At 39.6% G+C, this 21691-nt stretch overlaps 1 protein-coding gene across 1 annotated transcript in view; it reads left to right on the forward strand.

The window, feature by feature from the left end:
• LOC116857842 (melanoma-associated antigen B18-like) overlaps positions 1–20065 on the forward strand; it is a 251411-nt gene extending 231346 nt beyond the window's left edge. The window contains exons 2-5 of the mRNA XM_032842303.1: positions 17763–17836; positions 18113–18296; positions 18731–19829; positions 19955–20065. Coding sequence (XP_032698194.1) covers positions 18798–19808 — 1011 coding nt within the window. The 5' untranslated portion in view covers positions 17763–17836; positions 18113–18296; positions 18731–18797 and the 3' untranslated portion in view covers positions 19809–19829; positions 19955–20065. The remainder of the gene's footprint in view (positions 1–17762; positions 17837–18112; positions 18297–18730; positions 19830–19954) is intronic.
• Positions 20066–21691: the final 1626 nt, after the last annotated feature.

The following is a 21691-nucleotide window of genomic DNA, read 5'->3' on the forward strand; positions in this document are numbered from 1 at the left end:
AGACCCTGAGGTGCAGGAAATACCATTTTTGCTCAGGTTGCTGTTCCCAAAATGACCTCACCTAGCTTCTCTGCTTGGCTGATTTTTCAATTCTCGCAATAGCAAAGGGCCTCCTGAGAGTTACATCTGCTCCCCTCTTCCCACTCCATGAGTTAGGTATATCTAATATGTAATGCTGTAGCTCTGTATAAAAATCTCCCTTAGAGCACTCTTCCCAACCATTCTTCCTTTTGTTTTCTTACTTGTCCCCATGGAGAGATGATCAGCAACCTGAGAAGTGGAAGAGTATGTTCCATTTCTCTAGCTTCAGCACCACAGAGAATGCCTGGCGGCTTGGATGGCTCAGTATGTACTGGATGACTAGATGGTGAAGTCCATGAACTCTAACTAGACTCCATTGGAGGATGCAGTGGGAAGGGAAGGCTGCAGGAAATGTAAGGCTTGATCTAAAACCACCAAATAAGTTGACATTGACTTAGTGGAGGGGCAACACGACGTGCAGAGGACACAGTGCGAGAAGAGGCACAGAGGTGGGAGTTAAGCACATGGCGCTGCCAGGGCGACAAGGCAGGGTTATTTGGAACTGTGAGATTATGTTGGCCAGTAGGAGACCGCACAGGAGTGGCAATAGTTAAGGTGTTAAACAGGAAATACAGCTTTGTTTGTTTTGGATGCACTAGGCAAAAGGGGAGCTATTGCTGTTAGAATCCAAAGGCCAGGGGAGGTTGTAATTGTTTTCACTGAATTTGCTGAGTCTTGCTGTTCTTGTTGCTTATTTAATTATTTTTCATGAGAATGTGAGACTATAATTTCTCTCCGGTCTTATGCTGTGTGACGTAACTAATATGGTTCATCGGGACAGAACTGCTGGGAGCATTAATTAGAATTATTATGTTATACAAGCATTTAAAGCCAGAGTCAAACGTTGGTAATTGGAAAACCTTGGAAGACATAAGCTTCAAACCATTCTTTGCGCTTAAGCATCACATGAAGATACTAAATGAGAAAACCAAGAACTGATGTGATTAATGTCTAACGTACTGATCCTGAGTTTAGGGGCAACTATTACTTGAATGACAAAATGTGACATGTTGCAGAAAAAAAAAAGTCTCACTTTCAAAGAAGTTTATTTTTCTCCCTTTAAGATACTAATGCAAACTTTAGTTGTCAACTAAAATATATGAGAGGAAAGACTCTTTAAAACTCCTTTTAAATGCTTTCTAGCATTAAAGAGTATATTTAGTTGGGGAAAGAAAGAAAGAAAAAGCAATCTTGTACTTAGCTGTCACTCTTAGAACCACAACTTAGGAACCCGAGGCTTCCAACTATGTCTTCTGAATGAAGTTCTCAACTTGATACAACAGGAAAAGCTGATTGCATTCTACTGAAAATAGTTGTATTCTATTTAATCAAGTGTGCCTGCTTTCATCATAATTTGCCACTAAATGAAATTAATATTAAAAACACTTTTCAAGATGATTTTATTGTGCTTTTTACATCGAAGCTTGGGGCCATATTAAAATTATCAAGTACTCATCCCCAAGTGCTCTGTGGTAGAGGCCAGTATATGATCAAAGAGGACTGACAAGCAGGTCAACTTAGAAATTTGAAAAATCCACGCATAGGCCTGAATTTCAGAAGTATCCTCCATGGAAAGTTTATTTTTTTATACAAAGTATCTTAAATTATTGTGTGCTTTTCACAAGAGCAGAAACCATGACTGAGAGAGCGGAATACCAGACATATCATCATTCTGACATCTTGGGAAGGAAACAGCAATGGCGAATTTAGCTGTAAGGCAGGCAAGGTATTCTTCCTTAAGTATTTCATTCCTCTAACAATTAAGGGTACTCATGGCTTGTTCTGATGAAAGGTAAAGTCACATCAAAACTTCTGCAGATAGGTTTTCTCCCACAGGAGACCTAAGAAACTATACTGGAACTCCCATGGAGTTTCAGAACATGTCTTTGCCCAAACATGCCTGTATTCAAGACAGTCAGCCAGGGCTTTGTAGCTGCCAAAATCTCCACCTTTGCCAAAACAGAATAGTCCCAGGTTTCCCTGTGTTTGAGTACCTGCTGCTACTAGACAAGTCACTTTGTTGCTTAAAACAACAGCAATGTATTGTTGCCTAGAATTCTCTAGGTCATGAACTGATGCAGGGCTTGGCTGGGCGTTTTGTCTGCTCCAGGCAACAATGGCGGTAGTCATGCTCCGCCTGCATTTGGCTGGTGGCTGTGCTAGTGTCGGAGATATAAAGCTCCACTCATATGTCTGGTGCCTCAGTGCTCTTCCACGTGGCCTCTGTATGCTCACGTGACGGTTCATCCTTCAGTTGTATGGCCCAAGTTTCCTTTACATCACAGAGGCCAGCTTCCTGTCCAGAGAAAACAGAACCACTTCTGTGTTAGGCCTGGGACTCACACTGTGGCAATTCTGCTCTGTCCTGTGGTCAGAGTAAATCACAAAGTTGGCTCAAATTCAAGAGGAGAGGAAACTAACTCCATTTCTTCATGATGTGCTTTCAAAAAGGGAAAGAATTGATGTGGTCACCTTTGGAGACAAAACCCTGCATCTCTATGTGGGTGACTTAGAGTCCCAGACTGGCCTTCCTCCTGTGGGAATTTATAGTGGAACAGATCTGGCACTGAATCATGGTTCTACCTCTTCTCATTTAGGTAATGCAATACAGTAAAAGCTCACCTGAGCAATGTCTTCTTTATCTGTGAAATTGGGATAATATTACTTCCTTGGATAGTTATGAGAATTAAGAGACTTACATATAGAGAGTGGCATATATCAGGTGCTTAGGAATGTCTGTTGTTGTTGTCATTATTATTTTTATTATTAGATAAATGTTGGGGAAAACCTTCTTAGCATACTTCTTCCTAGAATTGTTTCTATTCAGAAGGCAAACTGAAAGACTAGAAGAAAATTGTGATGCTCTTCTGAGCCACTCCTGTGAGACACTCTAGCCTTTTCATGTCAGAAGCCTCTTGAATGGAAGGGAATCTTAGAGAATTAAGGATAAACCACACATTCAGAATTTTAGGCTGATCGTGAAAGAGATGAAGATTGCTGATTTTCACCCCAACATACAAATAGAGTAAAATCCTGAGAGGAAAGATATAGGACCCTATATCACAGACTTCTATCAATTGCTTTGGTTACATAATTCAAATATGTAATAGTAATATAATCATATGAAGTAGACTTTCCATCATGAAATATCGTATGTGATATATAACACACAGATGTATATATTTTTGTTTAATTTCTTATATATATTTGCACATATGTATGCTAAGAGAGAGTCATTCTGTTAATCTTCCCAAAGACAGTAATTTATTATTTTTGTTGCATGAAAGAAAGAGCATTCTACACATGTAGCACATACTTCGGTCAGGACTAGCTTCATGGGCACAATGACCTGTGCACTTGAACAGGGGCCCATGCTTAGAAGTCCTCATATTTGTCACCATCTTGAAAACCTTAGTAATTTTTGAAGAAGGGGCCCTGCATTTTCATTTTTTTCACTGGTCCTGGCAAATTACTTAGCTTGCCCTGACTTCAATACACTGTTAACTATGAAATCATCCAATTTTGATTAGACATTTTAAAAAAATTGTTTATTTGTATGTGCATATCAGTAAGTAGATACATGTATAAAATATTCACAGATAAAATGTCTGTCATTCAGCAAATAGCTATTGAGGGCAGACTTTTATGTATGTGGACAGTATACTACTTTTATCATGTATCACTATATTATTTGATATATTTTTATCAGAAAGAGAAATCAAGAAGTTTTGCAATTCTTGAGACAGATGTTCCAAAGAATGTTACCAGAAGGCTCTTTATTAACTCTTCAGGGGTAGGGGGTTGACAGGTACATCCCTTCTCCTTAAGTGTCAACCGAGAGGTGTCTCTTATGGCCCACTCTGTTTCCATGTGCTCACTCATGCAAGAGTAGTAACCTTACTGTCACAAAAATCATTTGCATTGTGCAGAATAAAGTGACTCAACTGCCAAAAACAATGTTCATGACAAAAAAAATAGTTCTTTTTTCTCTTTTTACAAATAAAATTAAGTATGATAACGGCATGTTGAGCTTGAGGAATGGATGGAGCTTGGTCTTACTCTCTTTTTTGTATGTGTGGTTTTAGAATGCCTTTGGCTATGAATTAGTCATTCCTTTATGTAGAAACAGTTTGATATAAAACATCAATTTCCAGAAACTCTGTTATTTCGAAACTTTAAAAGATAAAAAATAAGCAAATGGTCAAATTAAGTAAGTCAATAAAAGCTGTGATAATGAGGACGGTCTCCTGGCTTCCAATGGCTTTGAAAATATAAAGTAGTAAATCAAATTTCATTTTGTCCTCATAGAAGCCATCATGAGAGCTCAGTCTCCATCCAGAACTGGCATTACAATGTTTGCTTCTTAGTAATGATAGCCCTGGTAAGAAAATTGCCAATCTTCAGCTTATTCAAAAATCCCAAGTCCTTATTAAGTCCAGTCAACAAATGTGCAGTTCAAATTCTATTTTTTCATCTCCCTGAAAAATCTCTAATTAAAAATACAATGATTTTTAAGTATCACACTAAGGCAGTGGATTACAGTTTATGCCTTCTTATTTTTCTAAATGTTAATATGAAATTCCAGCATTTAGAGGGTCCTCCCCACTTTTTATAAATGTTAATAAAGAATTTCAGAAAAAGTAAGACTGTAAGCAAAATCTCTGTATTTATGTGAGAGCTTTGATGACAAAGGCCTGTGGTACACATATACACTCAAGTTTTTGCATTATTTATGACCAAGAGAAACCTTAACTGCTGACCTTAAAATACTTTAAGCTGCCTTACTATTTTCTTAGCATAACAAGTAGAAAATAGTTTGTGTCCTGGGGAATCCATAATAAAACCTCAAAGGCACATTGCACTTTGGTCAAGGTATGGATGGTAGATTAGATTACTCTTGAGCAAATATTCATTCCCAATATCTCCCACCCCCATCTAGGTGAGGAGAGTATATACATCCATGATCCCCTGATGTTGGGTTTGGCCATGTAACTTGACATGACGTAACCTGAGACTTGAAAAGTGCTGTGTGATTCTGGGCTTGGGCTCATTCTGTTCCTACTGTATCACTGCCATGAGAAGAGGGTACAGGTAGCCCCTGGTGCAAAAAGAATGAGAAATACATAGAGTGGACTTGGACCCTCACTTCAGCTTGGAGCCAGGCCCAAACAAAGTCAGCCAAGATCATAAAACCCCAGCCAGCCTGCAGAAACATGAGAGAGAAATAAGTTCTTACGGTATGCATTGAATTTGGGTTTCTTCTTTTCTACACAACACAACTGTGACAACAGCAAACTGATTCAGCACAGTCTTCAAAGAACTACACTGGAACTTTTAAGCTCTTCCAGGACAAACTCTGGTTCAATATATACACAGGTAAGACATTATATTCATTGTTAGAATTGTTAAACTGAGATACCAAACAATATGAGATTATCTGAAAATAACATTCTCTACAAAAATTATCTATGCAAAATTACTAAGTATTTATATTAAAATACACATAAATTTCAGTTATCTTATACTATCAACAATATGTTCATCCTGAAATTCACCAAATATTTTTTAATGTCTATTATGCATTACAAAGCACATGTGAGGATCATTTAGATTCCTAACCAGGAGTGCACAAGGAGTGGCCCAGAGTTCAGTAAGCACAGCATAAGATCCATCTAGGAACTTTCTGACATGTTCTCCTCATCACCTTCATCCCTTGTTGTCTCAGTTGGTGTCTAATCTCTTTCCTCCTGACTTGGCTATTTTCAGAAGTTTTACTACCATTACTGTTCAGTACATTTCTCTACCTCTTGTTTTTGACTTTCTGTTTTTACAGCATTTTAAATAAAATGTCATCAAGAAGAAAATGATCCTAGGAAACCTACCTTCCTAGTTTAGAGCAATTTGGTTCTTGGGAATAGGAGAGAAGAATGGCAAGCTTCTCAATTTTTACCACGATGCTCTGTTCTATTGGCTTCAAGCAAATCACATAGCTTTATTGTATCTCAGTTTCCCTCTCATCTGTCAAATGGGGAAAAGAATAATATACACCCATGTTCCTCAGCACTGAAAACACTAAACTAAAGCAAGCTGTTTCTTTCTCTTTATTTAGAGGCAGTTTTCAGCCATATCAAGTTTTCTTCTTATGAGAAAAGCAAAAAAAAAAAAAAAAAACAAACCCACACCTGCCTTTCACTATAATGCATCTCCTGTGTAGCATCTCTCACTAAATGAAAATGCATTTCCTTTTCATAAAAGCAAAGAAACAATCTCATACAGAAAAACTTTTTTCTAAATTTTTCTTCTAGCATCGCTGTTACGGATATGCTTGTGAGTTTACTGCTACACAGTGGTCCAAAACTCCCAAAATAGATCTTGCTATTGAACAGTTTGCTATTACGATTGATAAGTTCATACCAGTGTTGTGTTTCATAAAATATGTATGTTGTTTTGTTTTGTTTTATTTGTCTTTCTTCTTTCGTATTTCTCCACGATGTTTTTGTTTGAAGTTGATGTGTCTTGATTCTGCTGTAGCTTGGTCATTGCCATATGACCTTCCTTGGTGTTTGTTTGTCTTTGGGCTCTTTATCTAGTTATCAGTCCAAAAACCAGTAAAAGGAAACAAAAACCGGTTTCATTCAAATAGTAAATGGCTTGACTCAGTAGAAGTATGAAAGGGAACTGTTGGTTAAAACCATTATTGAGGGTTGCCTGGGTGGCTCAGTTGGTTAAGTGTCTGCCTTCAGCTCTGGCCATGATCCCAGAGTCCTGGGATTGAGACCCACATTGGGCTCCCTGCTCAGCGGGGAGTCTGCTTCTCCCTCTCCCTTTGTTCCTTCCCCACAATTCATGCTCTCTTGCTCACCGTATCAAGTAAAATCTTTTTTAAAAAACCCATTATTGAAAATTTCAGGTATAATTTCTGTATTATGTAAGTACATGTATTTTATTACCTATATATTCTCATTGTTATGGATATTTGAGAGCTTTCTTATTCTTTAAATTCCTCTACAGTTTTAAAAGTGTCAAATCAGGGTACCTGGATGGCTCAGCGGGTTAAGCCTCTGCCTTCGGCTCAGGTCATGATCTCAGGGTCCTGGGATCGAGACCCGCATTGGGCTCTCTGCTCAGCAGGGAGCCTGCTTCTGCCTTTCTCTCTGCCTGTCTCTCTGCCTAATTGTGATATCTCTCTGTGTGTGTCAAATAAATAAATAAAATATTTTTTAAAATAAATAAATAAATAAATAAATAAAAGTGTCAAATCATGAAAATAGAGTTTAAAAAAAAACTAGGTGCCAAGATAAAACTCATATTGAATGACCTAGATTAAAACTAAAGTTTAATAGGAAATACTTATCTTTTTTTTTAAGATTTTATCTATTCATTTGACACAGAGAGAGAGAGAGATCACAAGTAGGCAGAGAGGCAGGGAGAGAGAGAGGAAGGGAAGCAGGCTCCCCGCCAAGCAGAGAGCCCGATGCGGGGCTCGATCCCAGGACCCTGGGATCATGACCCAAGCCAAAGGCAGAGGCTTTAACCCACTGAGCCACGCAGGCATGCCAATAGGAAATAATTATCTTGATTTAAAAGCCCAGTGTCTTTTATGAATAATTTTCTTAAAATGACAGCAAGTATACATATGCCTTAATAGTTACCACAACAATAAAAGTGCCATAGAACCTGAAATTTAATAATTCTGGAGAGAGTTTCTTCAGTTTTGCGAAGGCATCACTCTAATTAAGCAGTGAAGAAGTTAAGAAAATAAATTTTTAAAATATCATACTCAGGTCCTAAGGCTCAGCTCAGTGTTGCATTATACATAACATGGTTGTGACAGACCCCATAAACCACGTGCCACTGAAAATAGGAAAGGACCTCCCTAATGCAAATACCAAATATTACACATTAATCACAATATGGCTTTGCCATCAATTTCACATTTACATGCAACTGCAATGTGCATAGCCGTTTTCTTTTGAATGAATTTTAGGTGCATTTTAAAAATGCATTATACTTATAGACACTGACATTTTTAAAAGCTGTTCAAGTTGAAATCAAGTTAGAACAAACCGGTTAATATTTGTTTTAATAGGAACACAAATGACTCCGTGTTGGAAAAGCCAGTAATAAGTTGTTCTACTTTGCTCGTAATGCACATTTAATGTGTTGTCCTTCACACAGCAACGCAATGCCACCATTAGCAGAACATCTGCTTTTTGCTTTTTTTCAAATGCGACAGTGAGTTTTTTCTGAAGCAGCTACACTATAGAACTTAATTTCACCAAATTCTGTAGATGCCTTAACTAGAGGTACTGAGTATAAAAGTTTCACTCTTTACAGAATGTATTTTATTCATTACTTTATTATGCTTGTACTTTAACAATATTCTTGAGTGGACTAATTTATTTGTTGACGCTGAAGGAGAACTTACTATCTCTGTTAATTAAGAGTAAAACTATTTGGGATATTCATAGGAATTGTAAGCTCTGGTACCAAATGTTAACAATTTCTATGTATATTCAAGAGAATTATGGGTGTTTAAATTATTTTCTATGTATTTTAAGTCTTCAGTAATGGGTAAGCTTCTCTACCCATTCTTGAAATGCTGGCTTGCCTTCACGTTTATCTGACTCTGTAGTCTTTTTCTTGCTGATCTCATTCATGTTCATTGCTTCCATTTTCAAATACTTGCTCATGACTTCAGATGTGCATCTCAAGGTCAGACCTCTCTGAACATTCCGCTTCATATATATTTCTGCTTGCCTGATACCTTCCCTTGAATATTTATCAAAGGTGCTTCACATGCAACCTTTTTAAAAATTGAACTCACAACCATACCCCCAAATTACATCCATTCTGGTGCCGAATGTTGATACACTGTACACTTGCAGATTCCCCAAACTCAGCAGGTAATGCAAGTGTGAGTGCACGCCCCCTCACCGCGGATATAAGCAGGCATTTGGGACACTGTTTTCTCCTATACCATCCATATGCAAAGCAGCATGTGAGTCTTGCAGATTCTGTTCTGATGTGGCTTTCTCATCTGTGCAGTTTTCTCCATCTCCAGCGTCACAATCCTGCAATACTGCCCAAGTGTCCAGAATTCTTTTCCCTACATGTTTCTGTTTTGTTTTCATCGTTTCTGTTAATCTGTTCTCTACATTGTGGCCACAGAGATCTTTAGAAAATGCCTATCTGGTCAGGTCCTGTCCCTGCTCTAATCCCTTCAGTGGTTCTATTTTGCACCTGAAAAGAAACCCAAACTCCTTACTATTCTTCTCATTGATTTTCACACTCAAACAAGAGTGGTCTTCCTCCAGTCTGTTGAGTGCATCAAACTTACTCTTCTTTCCGACCCTTGCCCGGGCAGGTCCCTTAAGGAACAGTCTTGAAACCCTACCACCTTTGTTATTCTAACTCGAATCTATCCTTTTCCTAGGTTAAAATACTAATTCTTCAGGATAGCCTTCCCAAACTTACTGAATCAAATAGTATCTTACTATTTTATCACCCTGTCCTTTACCTTCATAATCTTGAACAGTTTGTAATAAATACATGTGTGTGTCTGTGTGTCTGTGTGTCTACTGGATTTATATCTGTCTCTCCCACTAGATGATAAGCTCCATGAAGGCAGGGTGTGCCCATAGTTTGTTCACCATTTTATCTTCAGTTCTCAGTACATCACATAGCCAAATTCTTTACCAGTAAATGACTATTGAATGGAGGATTGTGATATTTTGTATTCAGGAAAATATTAAAGTGGGGGGTGAAATATACAAGGTCTGGTTGGTATTCAGAGTGCACAGAATCAGATCATGTTCACTTGCTATGAGAATGCATGAATTTGACTTTGAGATTCCACTTCCCACTTGAGTAAAAAAGACAACAGAATAGTTTCTCCTAAATAAGAGAACTAAGCTAAGAGTGTATTTCCTAAGGGTCTTCTCAACTGAATGCTCAGGGTGATTCTATCATGAGCAATGTCCTTGCAATAAGTATCACATGAATTTTTTGCTTATAATGACTTTCATTGTAGTTTATAGCTGAGATCCTTCATTTTGATGATCAAAATTTTGAATAATATGACAAAGAGAAAAAAAAAAGAAAAGGTGAAAAGAGAAAGTAATTGACCAGAGCTGATTACAAGATACGATACAGAAGAAAGTTGCTTATCCACTGTCAAAGAATCTTTGCCTCTTCTGAGCATAAAAAGAGCTCTTCCAACACCCCTCTCTGTCTCTTGCTCAGTCTAGGCCTTTGCTTTTTTTTAGGACTTTGATCAAGTTCTTGGCTATAGTAAATAGAAATTAAATACATAAATGAAAGTTTTTAAATTGCACGAGCCTCCCTCTCTTCGCCTGTATAATCTAGTGACTAAAAGTGACCAGAGGTTGTGTACGATGAGGCACAGGGCACACTTGTAATGCCGGGGATCCTCAGTAAATAAGGAGTTCTGATGATTTTCATTTTATGGTATTTGTCTTGCCTCCTTCCTTTTTCCTCTCCTATCCCTGTGACTCCACAGCAGACAGATATTTTAGAGAACAGGTGAGAAAAGCTATATGCCCCATCCCACAACTCAGTCACACCTCAGTTGTAAAAAGCGGTCTGGGGAGCTACGTTAATGACATTTTTATAGTCACAACCCCTCCTTTCCTAGGACACATCTCACTTGTCTTGTAGTGGTTGCGAATTGGTTTTTCCATGCTGTCCCTTCTTATCTGCCCCGTGAGTGCACATGCATGCGCTGAGATGCTTAGTTTTACCATGCCACTAAGAGTGAGCATATAAAGAAAACAAATGAACAACAAACCCAAACCTCTTAAACCATCAGATTATAAATGTTTGAAATACCCCAGTGTCCCTTCAGAACTTCCAAATGGTGTTTTCTTTGCAGGTAAAAATCTACTCTCTTGACATATAGCTTAAATGACTGCTAATATCTAAAATACCCAAACTTTTCTCTTTGCTTGGCAGGCATTCTTTACTTTTTCCCCTTCATTTTGGAAAGAGATTCCCAACAACCCTTCTGTGAAGATAAAATACACAGGCCTCTAGTGTTTAAGTTGACTGAACTTGTGCCTTTGTAGGCATCTTTTTTTTTTTTCTTCCTTAAATCCTTGTACTTTTGCTATTTTCAGCCAAGGAAAATTTTATCAACTACCTGGTCAGAACTTACATGATTATGATTATGTATATGTTGTTATTATATTTGTTTGGCAGATTACTCCTTTCCAAGTAAATTAATGACATTTCATTTGAAACTTTTATATAACCTACACATTTCCTGTAGAATCTAAAATTCTTTTCTATTTGTAGTAAGCACCGGTAACAAACAGGCAATACTTGTGATAGGCTAGTCCACCAACCTGTCAGGATAGCATCTGAGGCCTAGACAGGCAAAGGTATGGTCAGGTTGAGAGGCATACTGGCAGCGAGCCGTCACTGAAGCCCAGATGTCCACGTTCCAGTTGAATGGTCCATGCATCACTCCTCATTTTGTTATATGACCATTGCTACACCTTTGAAAATAGTACAACATAAGAATAATTTATTGCTGCTTACATTTAAAGTTACTCTGATGGAAAGAAGGATGAATGAGTGGTAAACCTTATGGATTTCCATGTAGCACCCTGAAGACACACAGGAGGGCTCATTCATTACTGCATACTCTACTCTTGGCATGGTGCTTAGCTTTATATGTATTTGTTAAATAAATGACAAGTAGAAAGAGAGTAGCTGCTGAGTTGATAAAACCTGAAGACATTAATGATGAAACAACAGACCCCTTAAAGTTCAGTGTCTGAATGCAGCCTTTCAGTTTGGGAATTAGAAGCCTCAATTTTGCCTGTTGTGCCACATATCCCATTTGAGCAGTGGCCTGATGGATGCTAACAGCTGTGAGGCAGAGTTGTTTCAAAGAAGGTAGAAAACCAAACAAACCAAAACAAACCACAGCATTAGAGACTTCAAAACCGTTTGTTCTAAATTTAGTACAGTATATGCAACTTGGGAGTTCTAGCTACAGTTATGGTCAAAAATTCTGTAGTCATTTATTTTTTCTAGGCTTGAGAGGCAGAATAATTAAGACTACCCTCAATAATTCACATGCCCATATAATCACCTCCCAGTGAATGCAGGAAGCATCTGTGTTTATAAGGGGATATCACTCCCATAATAAAGTTATGTTATGTAGCACAGCTGACTTTAAGGAAGGGAGATTATCCTTGATGGACGGGACCTAATTAGGTGAGCCCTCAAAAAGGGCAAGTTTCTTTCTTCCTGGAGAAAGGGATTCAGGTACTGAGGATTCCACATAAGGGAGATTCTCCACTGATGACTGTGAAAATGGAGAGGGCCAATTGCGAGGAATGCAGTCAATTTCTAGGAGCTGAGAGTGGCCCCTGTCTGACAGCTAGCAAAGATACAGAGACCCTAACCCTGTAGTGACTGACAGATTAACTCGATTCTGCCAACAATGAGAATCTTGCAAGTGGTCCCTTCCCAAGAACCTCCTGAAAAGAATACAGCCCAGCAACAAGACACCTTGAGAGTGAAGACCCGAACAGAGAACACAAATGAGTTGCATCTACACTACTGACCCACAGAAATGTGAGATAATAGATAGGTGTTAATTTAAGCCACTGTGTCTGACATAACACAAATGAGTTGCATCTACACTACTGACCCACAGAAATGTGAGATAATAGATAGGTGTTATTTTAAGCCACTGTGTCTGACATAATTTGTTATGTAGAGATGAAAAACTAAGGTATTGGGTATCTCAAAGGATGGATCGAGGCTGATTTTTAGGACTTTCTCAAAATTTCAATCCAAGAAATATTTCTAAACAACTAGTAATTTGTGAAACTTAAGAAGTGTTTTCTCATATATACTTTTATTTCATCATCCCACCAATTCAGTAAAAAAAATATCCTTATTCTCCACTCTAAATGTTTTTAACATAATGTCATACAGGGTAATTTTATTGCTCAAGATCACAAAGGCAGACAGTGGAATGATGCCTAGAATTTAAAACAAGACCAGGTACAATTAAGTATTACTGCTCTTAGTGCGTGAAGACAGGATCAGTATTAAATCCTTAAGATTCATTAGAACTAGGGCTAGGGTGAGGCAAGTGAGGCTTGAGCTCAAAATTTAAGGTCAGGGATAGATCAAACAATCTCAGTAATCAAGATGAATTATGCTTTTATTCAATATTAAACAAAATAAGGTTAATGTAAAAATCCATGATGAGAAAGTATCACACTTTTAAATAAAGATACCATCCATGGGCTGGAAATAGTCTTAAACAAGTGAGGCACAGACTGTCAGGGTCATCCATGTGTAGGGTCAGATCCCGTCTCTTTAAAACTTTAATATTTTATTCCCCACTCTTCTCACCTTAATCCTGGTCCTGACTCAATAACATGTACCCTAGACACTTCTTTGTCTTCCAGTTACTAGGAGGTATTAACACCTCCTAGTTAAATAAATTTTATTTATTTGAGAGAGAGAGTGAGAGAGGGAGATATCATGAGGAGAGGGGAAGGGTAGAGGGAGAAACAAACTCCCCACTGAGCAGGGAGCCCAATGCAGGACTCAATCCCATAAACCTGGGATCTGACCTGAGCCAAAGGCAGCCACCCAACCGACTGAGCCACCCAGGGGCCCCTATTCAGAAGCTTTCTAGTCAGTTGTTTTGGTTGCTTGGCAAGTGGCAAAGTAATGTGTTCAAAAATAGTTTTCCTTGGAGCACCTGGGTGGCTCAGTAGGTTAAGCCTCTGCCTTCAGCTCAGGTCATGATCCCAAGGTCCTGGGATCGAGCCCCGCATCAGGCTCTCTGCTTGGCAGGGAGCCTCCCCGCCTGCCCTGCCTGCTTCTCTGCCTACTTGTGATCTCTCTCTCTGTCAAATAAAAATAAAAACAAAATCTTTTAAAAAATCTTTTCCTTATCAAACTCAACACTCAAAAAACAAATAATCCAGTTAAGACATGGATAGAAGATCCTTTTCCAAAGAAGGCCTCCAAATGGCTAACAGATATGTGAAAAGATGTTCAACATCACTCATCATCGGGGAAATACAAATCAAAACTACAATGGGATACCACCTCACATCTGTCAGAATGGCTAAAATCAACAACACAAGAAACAACAGATGTTGGCAAGGATGAGGAGAAATGGGAACCCTCTTGCACTGTTGGTAGGAAGGCAAACTGGTGTCGCCACTCTGGAAAACAGTATGGAGTTTCCTCAAAGAGTTAAAAATAGAGCTACCCTATGATCCAGCAATTGCACTGCTAGGTATTTACCCAAAGGATACAAAAATACAGATTTGAAGGGGTACATGTACCCTGATGTTTATTGCAGCATTCTAAACAATTGCCAAACTGTGGAGAGAGCCCAATAGCCATCGACTAATGAATGGATAAAGTAGATGTAGAATATTACTCAGCCACCAAAAAGAATGAAATCTTGCCATTTGCAATAAAGCTAGAGTGTATTATGCTAAGTGAAATAAGTCAGTCAGAGAAAGACTAATACTATACGATCTCACTCATGTGTGTTAGTTAAGAAAGAAAACAGATGAACATATAGGAAGGGGGAAGATTAAAAAAGAGAGAGAGCAAAACAAACTGTAAGAGACCCTTAATGACAGAGAACAAACTTAGGGTTGATGGAGGGAGGCCGGTGTGGGGATGGGCTAGATGGGTGATGGGGATTAAAGAGGGCACCTGTTGTGATGAGTGCTGGATGTTGTATATAAGTGATGAATCACTGAATTCTACTCCAGAAACCAATATAGCACTGTGTGTTAACTAACTAAAATGCAAATGAAAAACAAATTAAAAAACCCAAATAGAGTTCTCTTTATCTGCCAAATTGGCCCCTGGCTATGTTAATCTAAGCATGGTGTCACAGGTATTGTGCTCATCAAAGACAGAGCATCCATTTCCTCTGAATTAGTAACAGATGGAGCCTGTGTCTCCTAAACATTGTTCCCTGGGCTGGAGTTAATGTCTAAGAGAATGAGACATGGGAATGAGGAAGCCTTCAGAAGTTCAGTCCTTCACTGGCAGTCCTTCACTGGCATTGAAATGGCTGACATGGTATTGGAAGCAGCAGGTTTAAGAGTGGACAGTTTGTCTGAGTTGGCCTGGAGCAGAACATAAAGATGAACAAGGTCTTGAGCCACTGAAAGGCTAAAATCATTGTCAGGGGCCAAATCAATCTAGGTCCCTTCTGCTTGAGAACGTGTTATAACATCATTCACAGAGGAGCAGGATGGGTGAAGGCACAGGGGAATACAGTTCTAACTTACCCATTCTAACAGAATGGTGACAAACCGGGTTTTATAACCTGACTCCTTTTCCATGGTTTCAGTGTCTTTGCTTGACAACTATTTTGTATTGCCAGGCTTATTAACCTGGAAATATGTCTAAAAGTGACCTACTCAAGAAGTAAATATTCATTCAAAAATCTAAGTATTTAATTTACTAACAAGTAAAATGAGAAGTTGGAAAATCTTTTTTAATAAATTGAGAGTACATATTAGCATATTTATTCGAACAAGTCAGATGTTTTTGCATTGGCTACAGTAATGAATCGAGCCCTGATTCTATTAGGATAGCCCTATATTGAATAAATTTGTGAACCCAGAGGAAGGAGTATACAATTTTATCTTTTACGTGCATGCATGCAACCTAAGAGAGTAATAACATTCAAACAAGTTGCCATGTCTACATTAGAATTTATAAAGAAAAAAAATAAAACTCAACTGGCATGCTGACTGCTTAGCTATGTAGAAAGAACACAGAAAGTATATTCCTTCAAAGAAAACTAGCTTTGAGTAAATTACAGTAAAATTCTCTATTTTCTGAAATTAAAACTATCTGTAGGCACAAATAATCTGTAATGTGACAAAGATTAGGGCCTGAACATGTATTATTTCACTGTTGCCCATTAATAATTATTATTAATGGATGAATTATTCATCCAGTTACTGATTTAGTTCTCAAGCAATATTTCTCGTTATTTAAAATTACAAAAAATACAATTCTGAGCTAAAGAGTTTACTGATACTGATTAGACCAAAAAATCTAGCTTTCTTTACCTATCTATATATCTAGCTCTCTAGGTAGTAAAACAGGGCAACTCTAAGACTTACCTCAAGAAAACAGAATGGAAGATAACAGAAGATTCTACCTATAGACATATTTCAGCTAATAATCTCAGAAGAAATGACAGAACTCCAGAATTATAATTCAGCAGCCCCTAATGGATTAATGGATGACACTGATGATCCTTAACGACTGCCAACATTACCACAAAGGAAACAGCAGATGTTATGTGTCTCCTAATGGACTTAACTTAATGACACTTTGGGGGTGATTTTGCCAGCAAAGAGACAAATAATAAACCTTAACTGAACAAGCTTCCTATAACTATTGAAGATAAATGATACTGAGCATCAGGTATATTGAGTTATTTTATCCTTTGTAATGAACATGATGGAGAATTTTCTATAATAAAATGATTTTATTACAAATATGTCTGTAAATTTGGAAACCCAAGTAAAATGGAAGCATTTTTAGCAAAATATAAATCACTAAATAGGTCCATGAAGAAGTACAAATCTTTCATTGAACAAAAGAACCCAAAACTGTAGTCCTGATATATTTTCAGGGCAAATTTTGCCCTCAAAATGTAACGGGATCAGCCAGGTTGAAAGGTTATTACACCAAATGATGAAGAAAAAGCTAATCAGCACATTAAGTAAGCTCTTAAAAGCCATTCAGGAAGATGGGAAATCACTCAACCACTTTAACTGGCTAACTTTCCTTGATACAAAGACCAGATGAGTATGCCCCAAGAAAAAAGATTTGCGTCAAGCTCACCCATATACATATTCTAAATAAATTCATAGCCTATGCAGTACAGCAGTGAATTAAGTGAAGAAAGAGGCTGTGTCCAAGGAATACAAAGATCATATGATATGAGAAAAATCTGTGAATTGGAATTCACTATGTTAACAGAGAAGAGAAAGCATTTTATCATGTTCTGAAAGTAGAGAAAAAAAAATACCTTTGATAAAAATTCAACACCAGTTCATGCTAGTAACTGTTAGCAAACATATTAGAATAGAATTTCCATATTCTAAAATCAACAGCACACATACATAAGTATGAAATGTTAAAACATTCCCACTAAAGTCAGAACAGGACATGGAGGTGTGGTATCATTTCTACTATTCTAAGCTGTAGTGGTTGACAGAGCCAGCATATAGCCATACATAAGAATACCAAAATAAAATATATGGATTATGAAAAGAGATAATAAGATCCCATAATTAACAACTCCAAAGAAATTGACTGTCAAATATTCAAATGTATAAGGCACTTTAGGAAACTGTTGTAGCCCACTACAGCAAAATCAGAAGTCTAGCCACACAAAATAAATGGTAGAATACATCATGGAGAACATACCACTTGAAACAGTAGCAATATCCAAAATATACCTAAAAAAAGAAGTAAGAAATATGTACATGATCCTTATGGAACCAAATATTTTTAAAAAGTTACTAATAGACTTAGGTAAAAGAAATCTCAAATAGAGCAATACACCACGCTCATTTACAGTGTGTAGAATATTGTACAGATGTCAATTCTTAAATTATTTACAGATTTCTGCCTTACCTGATGGATTTGACTCTGGGTCAGCAGAAGAGACACAGCCCAGCACCAACAAGGTGTCAAGGTATGACACTGAGCGAGGAGTGAGGGGGAGAATCCACCCAAAAATAAGGGGCAACAGAGATATTTCCACACACCCCCCCCCACTGTCAGTCTTGGAAGGTCCCAGTCATGGCTGCTCAGCTCTACTCCCACCTTACTTCCTACTGGGGGTTCTGAGGGAAATGAAAGCCTTGGTCTGATGTGAGCTAACTTCACCAGAGGAAGAAATCCCAGACCTTGCAAGTCAGGAGTCAGAAAGGACCCCTGTTTGACTTCTGCCTAATTCTTCCACCACCAGTACTGAGGGGACTCCCCCAGAAACCCACGCGAGATTTTTTGCTGGGAAGCCCAGATGGGCGTGGCCGGAAGTGCTCACCCTGACTTCCGCTACATGCGCAGTGGAGCCTGAGTTCGTTTGAGACGTGGAGAGGTGTGGTCTCACACCAGCAAAGGAGGAGTGCCAGGAGTGGACAGTTGTCAAGGTGAGGAACTTGCTAGGCCTGGAGGGATACACTCCTTTCAGAACTGAGGTTCCCCAAAGAGCCCGGTCCTATTCTGGCACACCCCACCCCCAGTGTCTTGATCTGGTGGCCGAAGTATGACTGTTAGGCCCAAGGGCCCTCACTTCTGCCTTGCGCATTTGTGGTTTGGGAGGTCTTTGGCTGAAGGGGCAGCCTCAAGTCAGCAGAGGATGGTTTCAGAAGACCAATTAGGAGTCAAGTTTAGTACTCTGAGTTTAAACTGAGTTCCCAAGCTGCCACAGAAGAGAGTAAGTGCATGGAGTCCTGCTCACCCCTGTTTTGTGGGTTCCTAAAAACAGTATCGTTAAGGGAATAAGCAGAGGCAGCTTCTCTTGGAGCCCAGGTAGAATATCCTTATTGAGGCTAGACACACCATCTCTTCTTCCATATTCTAGGGTGACATCTTCATCAACCCAACTGCTTGCACCTAACTCTTGCCTGCCATCTCTGACCAGTGTCACCATGCCTAGAGGTCAGAAGAGTAAGCTCCGTGCCCGTGAGAAACGCCGCCAGGCCCGCTATGAGACCCAGGCTCTGAAGGAGGCTCAGGCTACCGCAGCAGCAGCAGGAGAGTCCCCCTCTGCCTGTGCTCTCTCTGGGGGTAGACCTGCTGCTGCAACTCCTAGGCGTCCTCAGGGAGCCGCATCTTCCACTGGTGCCAATGCAGCTCTTTCAGGCACTGATTCAGATGAAGGTGCCAGAAGCCAAGATGAGGGAAGCCCCAGATCATCGAAGGGCTCTGAGGTCTCACACAGAGACCCACTAAACAAGAAGGTAGTTTTGCTGGTGCAGTTCCTGCTGCAGAAGTATCAAAAGAGAGAGCCAATTTCAAAGGCAGACATGCTGAAGTTTGCCATCAAAAAGTACAGGCATCAGTTCAATGAGATCCTCAAGAGAGCCTCCGAGCATATGGAGCTGGCCTTCGGGCTTGATCTGAAGGAAGTGGATCCCATCCGCCACTGCTACACCCTGGTCAACAAGCTAGACCTCACCGATGGCTCGATGCACGAGGACGAAAACATGCCCAAGACCGGCCTCCTGATGATCGTGCTGGGTGTGATTTTCATGAAAGGCAACTGCGCCCCTGAGGAGGAAGTCTGGGAAGTCCTGAATATGATGGGCGTCTATGCGGAAAGGAAGCACTTCATCTACGGGGAGCCCAAGAAGGTCATCACCCAAGATTTGGTGCAGCTGCAGTACCTCCAGTACCGCCAGGTGGCCGACAGTGATCCTCCACGCTTCGAGTTCCTGTGGGGCCAGCGAGCTTACGCTGAGACCAGCAAGATGAGAGTCCTGGAGTTTCTGGCCAAGATCCATGATACTGTCCCCAGCGCCTTCCCGTCGTGGTATGAAGAGGCTTTGAGAGATGAGGAAGAGCGAGCCCGAGCCCGAGCTGCCGCCAGGGCTCGCACCGCTGCCATGGCCAGCGCACGTGCCAGGGCCTTGGCCAGCAGCTTCTCCCACCCTAAGTGATGTCTTTGACCGGTTGACCAGGTGCGTCAGCATTTGAATGGCGAAGGGTCGGGGGGGCTGGAGAAGCGGGTGTCATCTTTGTGTTCCTCTTGTATATCAGTAACGTGGAATTTCACCCCTTTTCTTTCTTTCTTTTTTTTTTTTAGGTTTTATATCCAATGTTGAAGTTTGAAGCAGATTCTTTTCTCTGTGGAACGAAAAAGCAGTCTACATTTTAAGTAACCGACAGCCAGGGTGGATCTAGAAGAAACACAGTGAATATTGTCTTTGTGTTCCTATTATATCTCATAAACTTAGAGTTGTTTTCTTCTCTTTTTTTTCTTTCTCTTTTTTCTTTCTCCCTTCCTTTTGCTTTCTTTTTCTTTTTGTTATATTTCAAATGTTTCTTTAACAAAAAGTTTACATAATTTTCATATTTAAGTTTAGTCATAATTTTAGTTGGTTATTTCTTTTTAATAGCTTTAGGATTAGGAGTTTTGTTAGTTAGTAAACCAGATTGGGAAACCTTTCATATTTACCAAAACAGAACAATAAGACATGTTATTGTAACAGGCTTTCCCTTGGAAATGCGAAAAAAATTGAGCGGTAAAATTACCAGGATCAGAAAATGGAGGGGAAAGAAGCAAAAGACGTTCCATTCTCGGTTTCCCCTATACATTTTAGTTTGTTGCTCTGTAAGGATAGAAGATACATACATGGATTTGTTTGGCTTATTAAAGAATGGAGGAGAAATAAAATGTTTAAACAGTAGAATTCATGCTTGCTGGCTCATTTATTTTCCAGGTACTAACTGAGCATCTGCTCTGTAAAAGTCAGTGTTAGAAATGGGGAAGCCACAGGGCGCCTGGGTGGCTCAGTGGGTTAAAGCCTCTGCCTTCAGCTCAGATCATGATCTCAGGGTCCTGGGATCGAGTCCCGCATGGGGCTCTCTGCTCTCTGCTTCCCCCATCTCTCTGCCTGCCTCTGCCTACTTGTGATCTCTGTCTGTCAAATAATTAAATAAAATCTTAAAAAAAAAAAAAAAAGAAAGAAATGGGGAAGCCAGGATATAAAGCACTCCTGGCCTTAGATTGTGCATTTCAGGAACAGTAATCATATGAAGAAGATGCAAAAGGACCCTCTTAGACCCAAAGGACCAATAAGAAAGAGTAAAGAGGTAAGGAGGCAGGGAGAGGGTTGGAAGAAGTGGGACAGGGAGGGTGTCTGGCTGAGTAATAAGGTATAAATTCCCTGAAGAAAGGCAGTTTGGGGATCTTAGGAAACTGTGACCCCCTGGGTGGGATAGACTGTTAATTGAAGCTGCTTGGTGGGCCAACAGGACTATGGGACTGGTGAGCAGAGGCCAGACAGACAGATGGTTTCTTGGTGTTGAAGGACATGAAATGCAAACCGGCTCTTTAGCGTTACTTCGGTACCATCAGTAAACCGGAGGAAAACCTCCACAGGCAGAAATGGAAGGCATCCTGTGTTCTTGTTCATGGCGGTTGGACAAGGAGCGCAATCTCATTGTAGGCACAGCATCATCAGGGAGTATCTAATAAGGGTGCTACTCCTTGAAGGTGGGATGCCGCGAAGATACTGTGTTGGCTCTCCACACTGAAGTGGGTGAGGAACCAGGTCCCAATGAAAGCCTGGTGGTGGGTATTAAGGAGGGCACATAGTGCATGGAGCACTGGGTGTGGTACGTAAACAATGAATCTTGGAACACTGAAAAAATAAAATTATTTTTTAAAAAAAGGGCATTTTAAGTAGATTATCATGAGTGTAATTTTGCAGATTCTAAGGGAGGATTAGATTTTGGGTGGTCGTGAAATGGGTGAAAATGAGGGTGGTTTGGATGGAAAGGGCACCTGGGAGCGAAGATCTTGGTCTTTGATACATTC

The sequence above is a fragment of the Lontra canadensis genome, unplaced genomic scaffold (assembly GCF_010015895.1).
Source record: "Lontra canadensis isolate GAN:19392208 unplaced genomic scaffold, GSC_riverotter_1.0 scaffold127, whole genome shotgun sequence".
NCBI lineage: Eukaryota > Metazoa > Chordata > Mammalia > Carnivora > Mustelidae > Lontra > Lontra canadensis.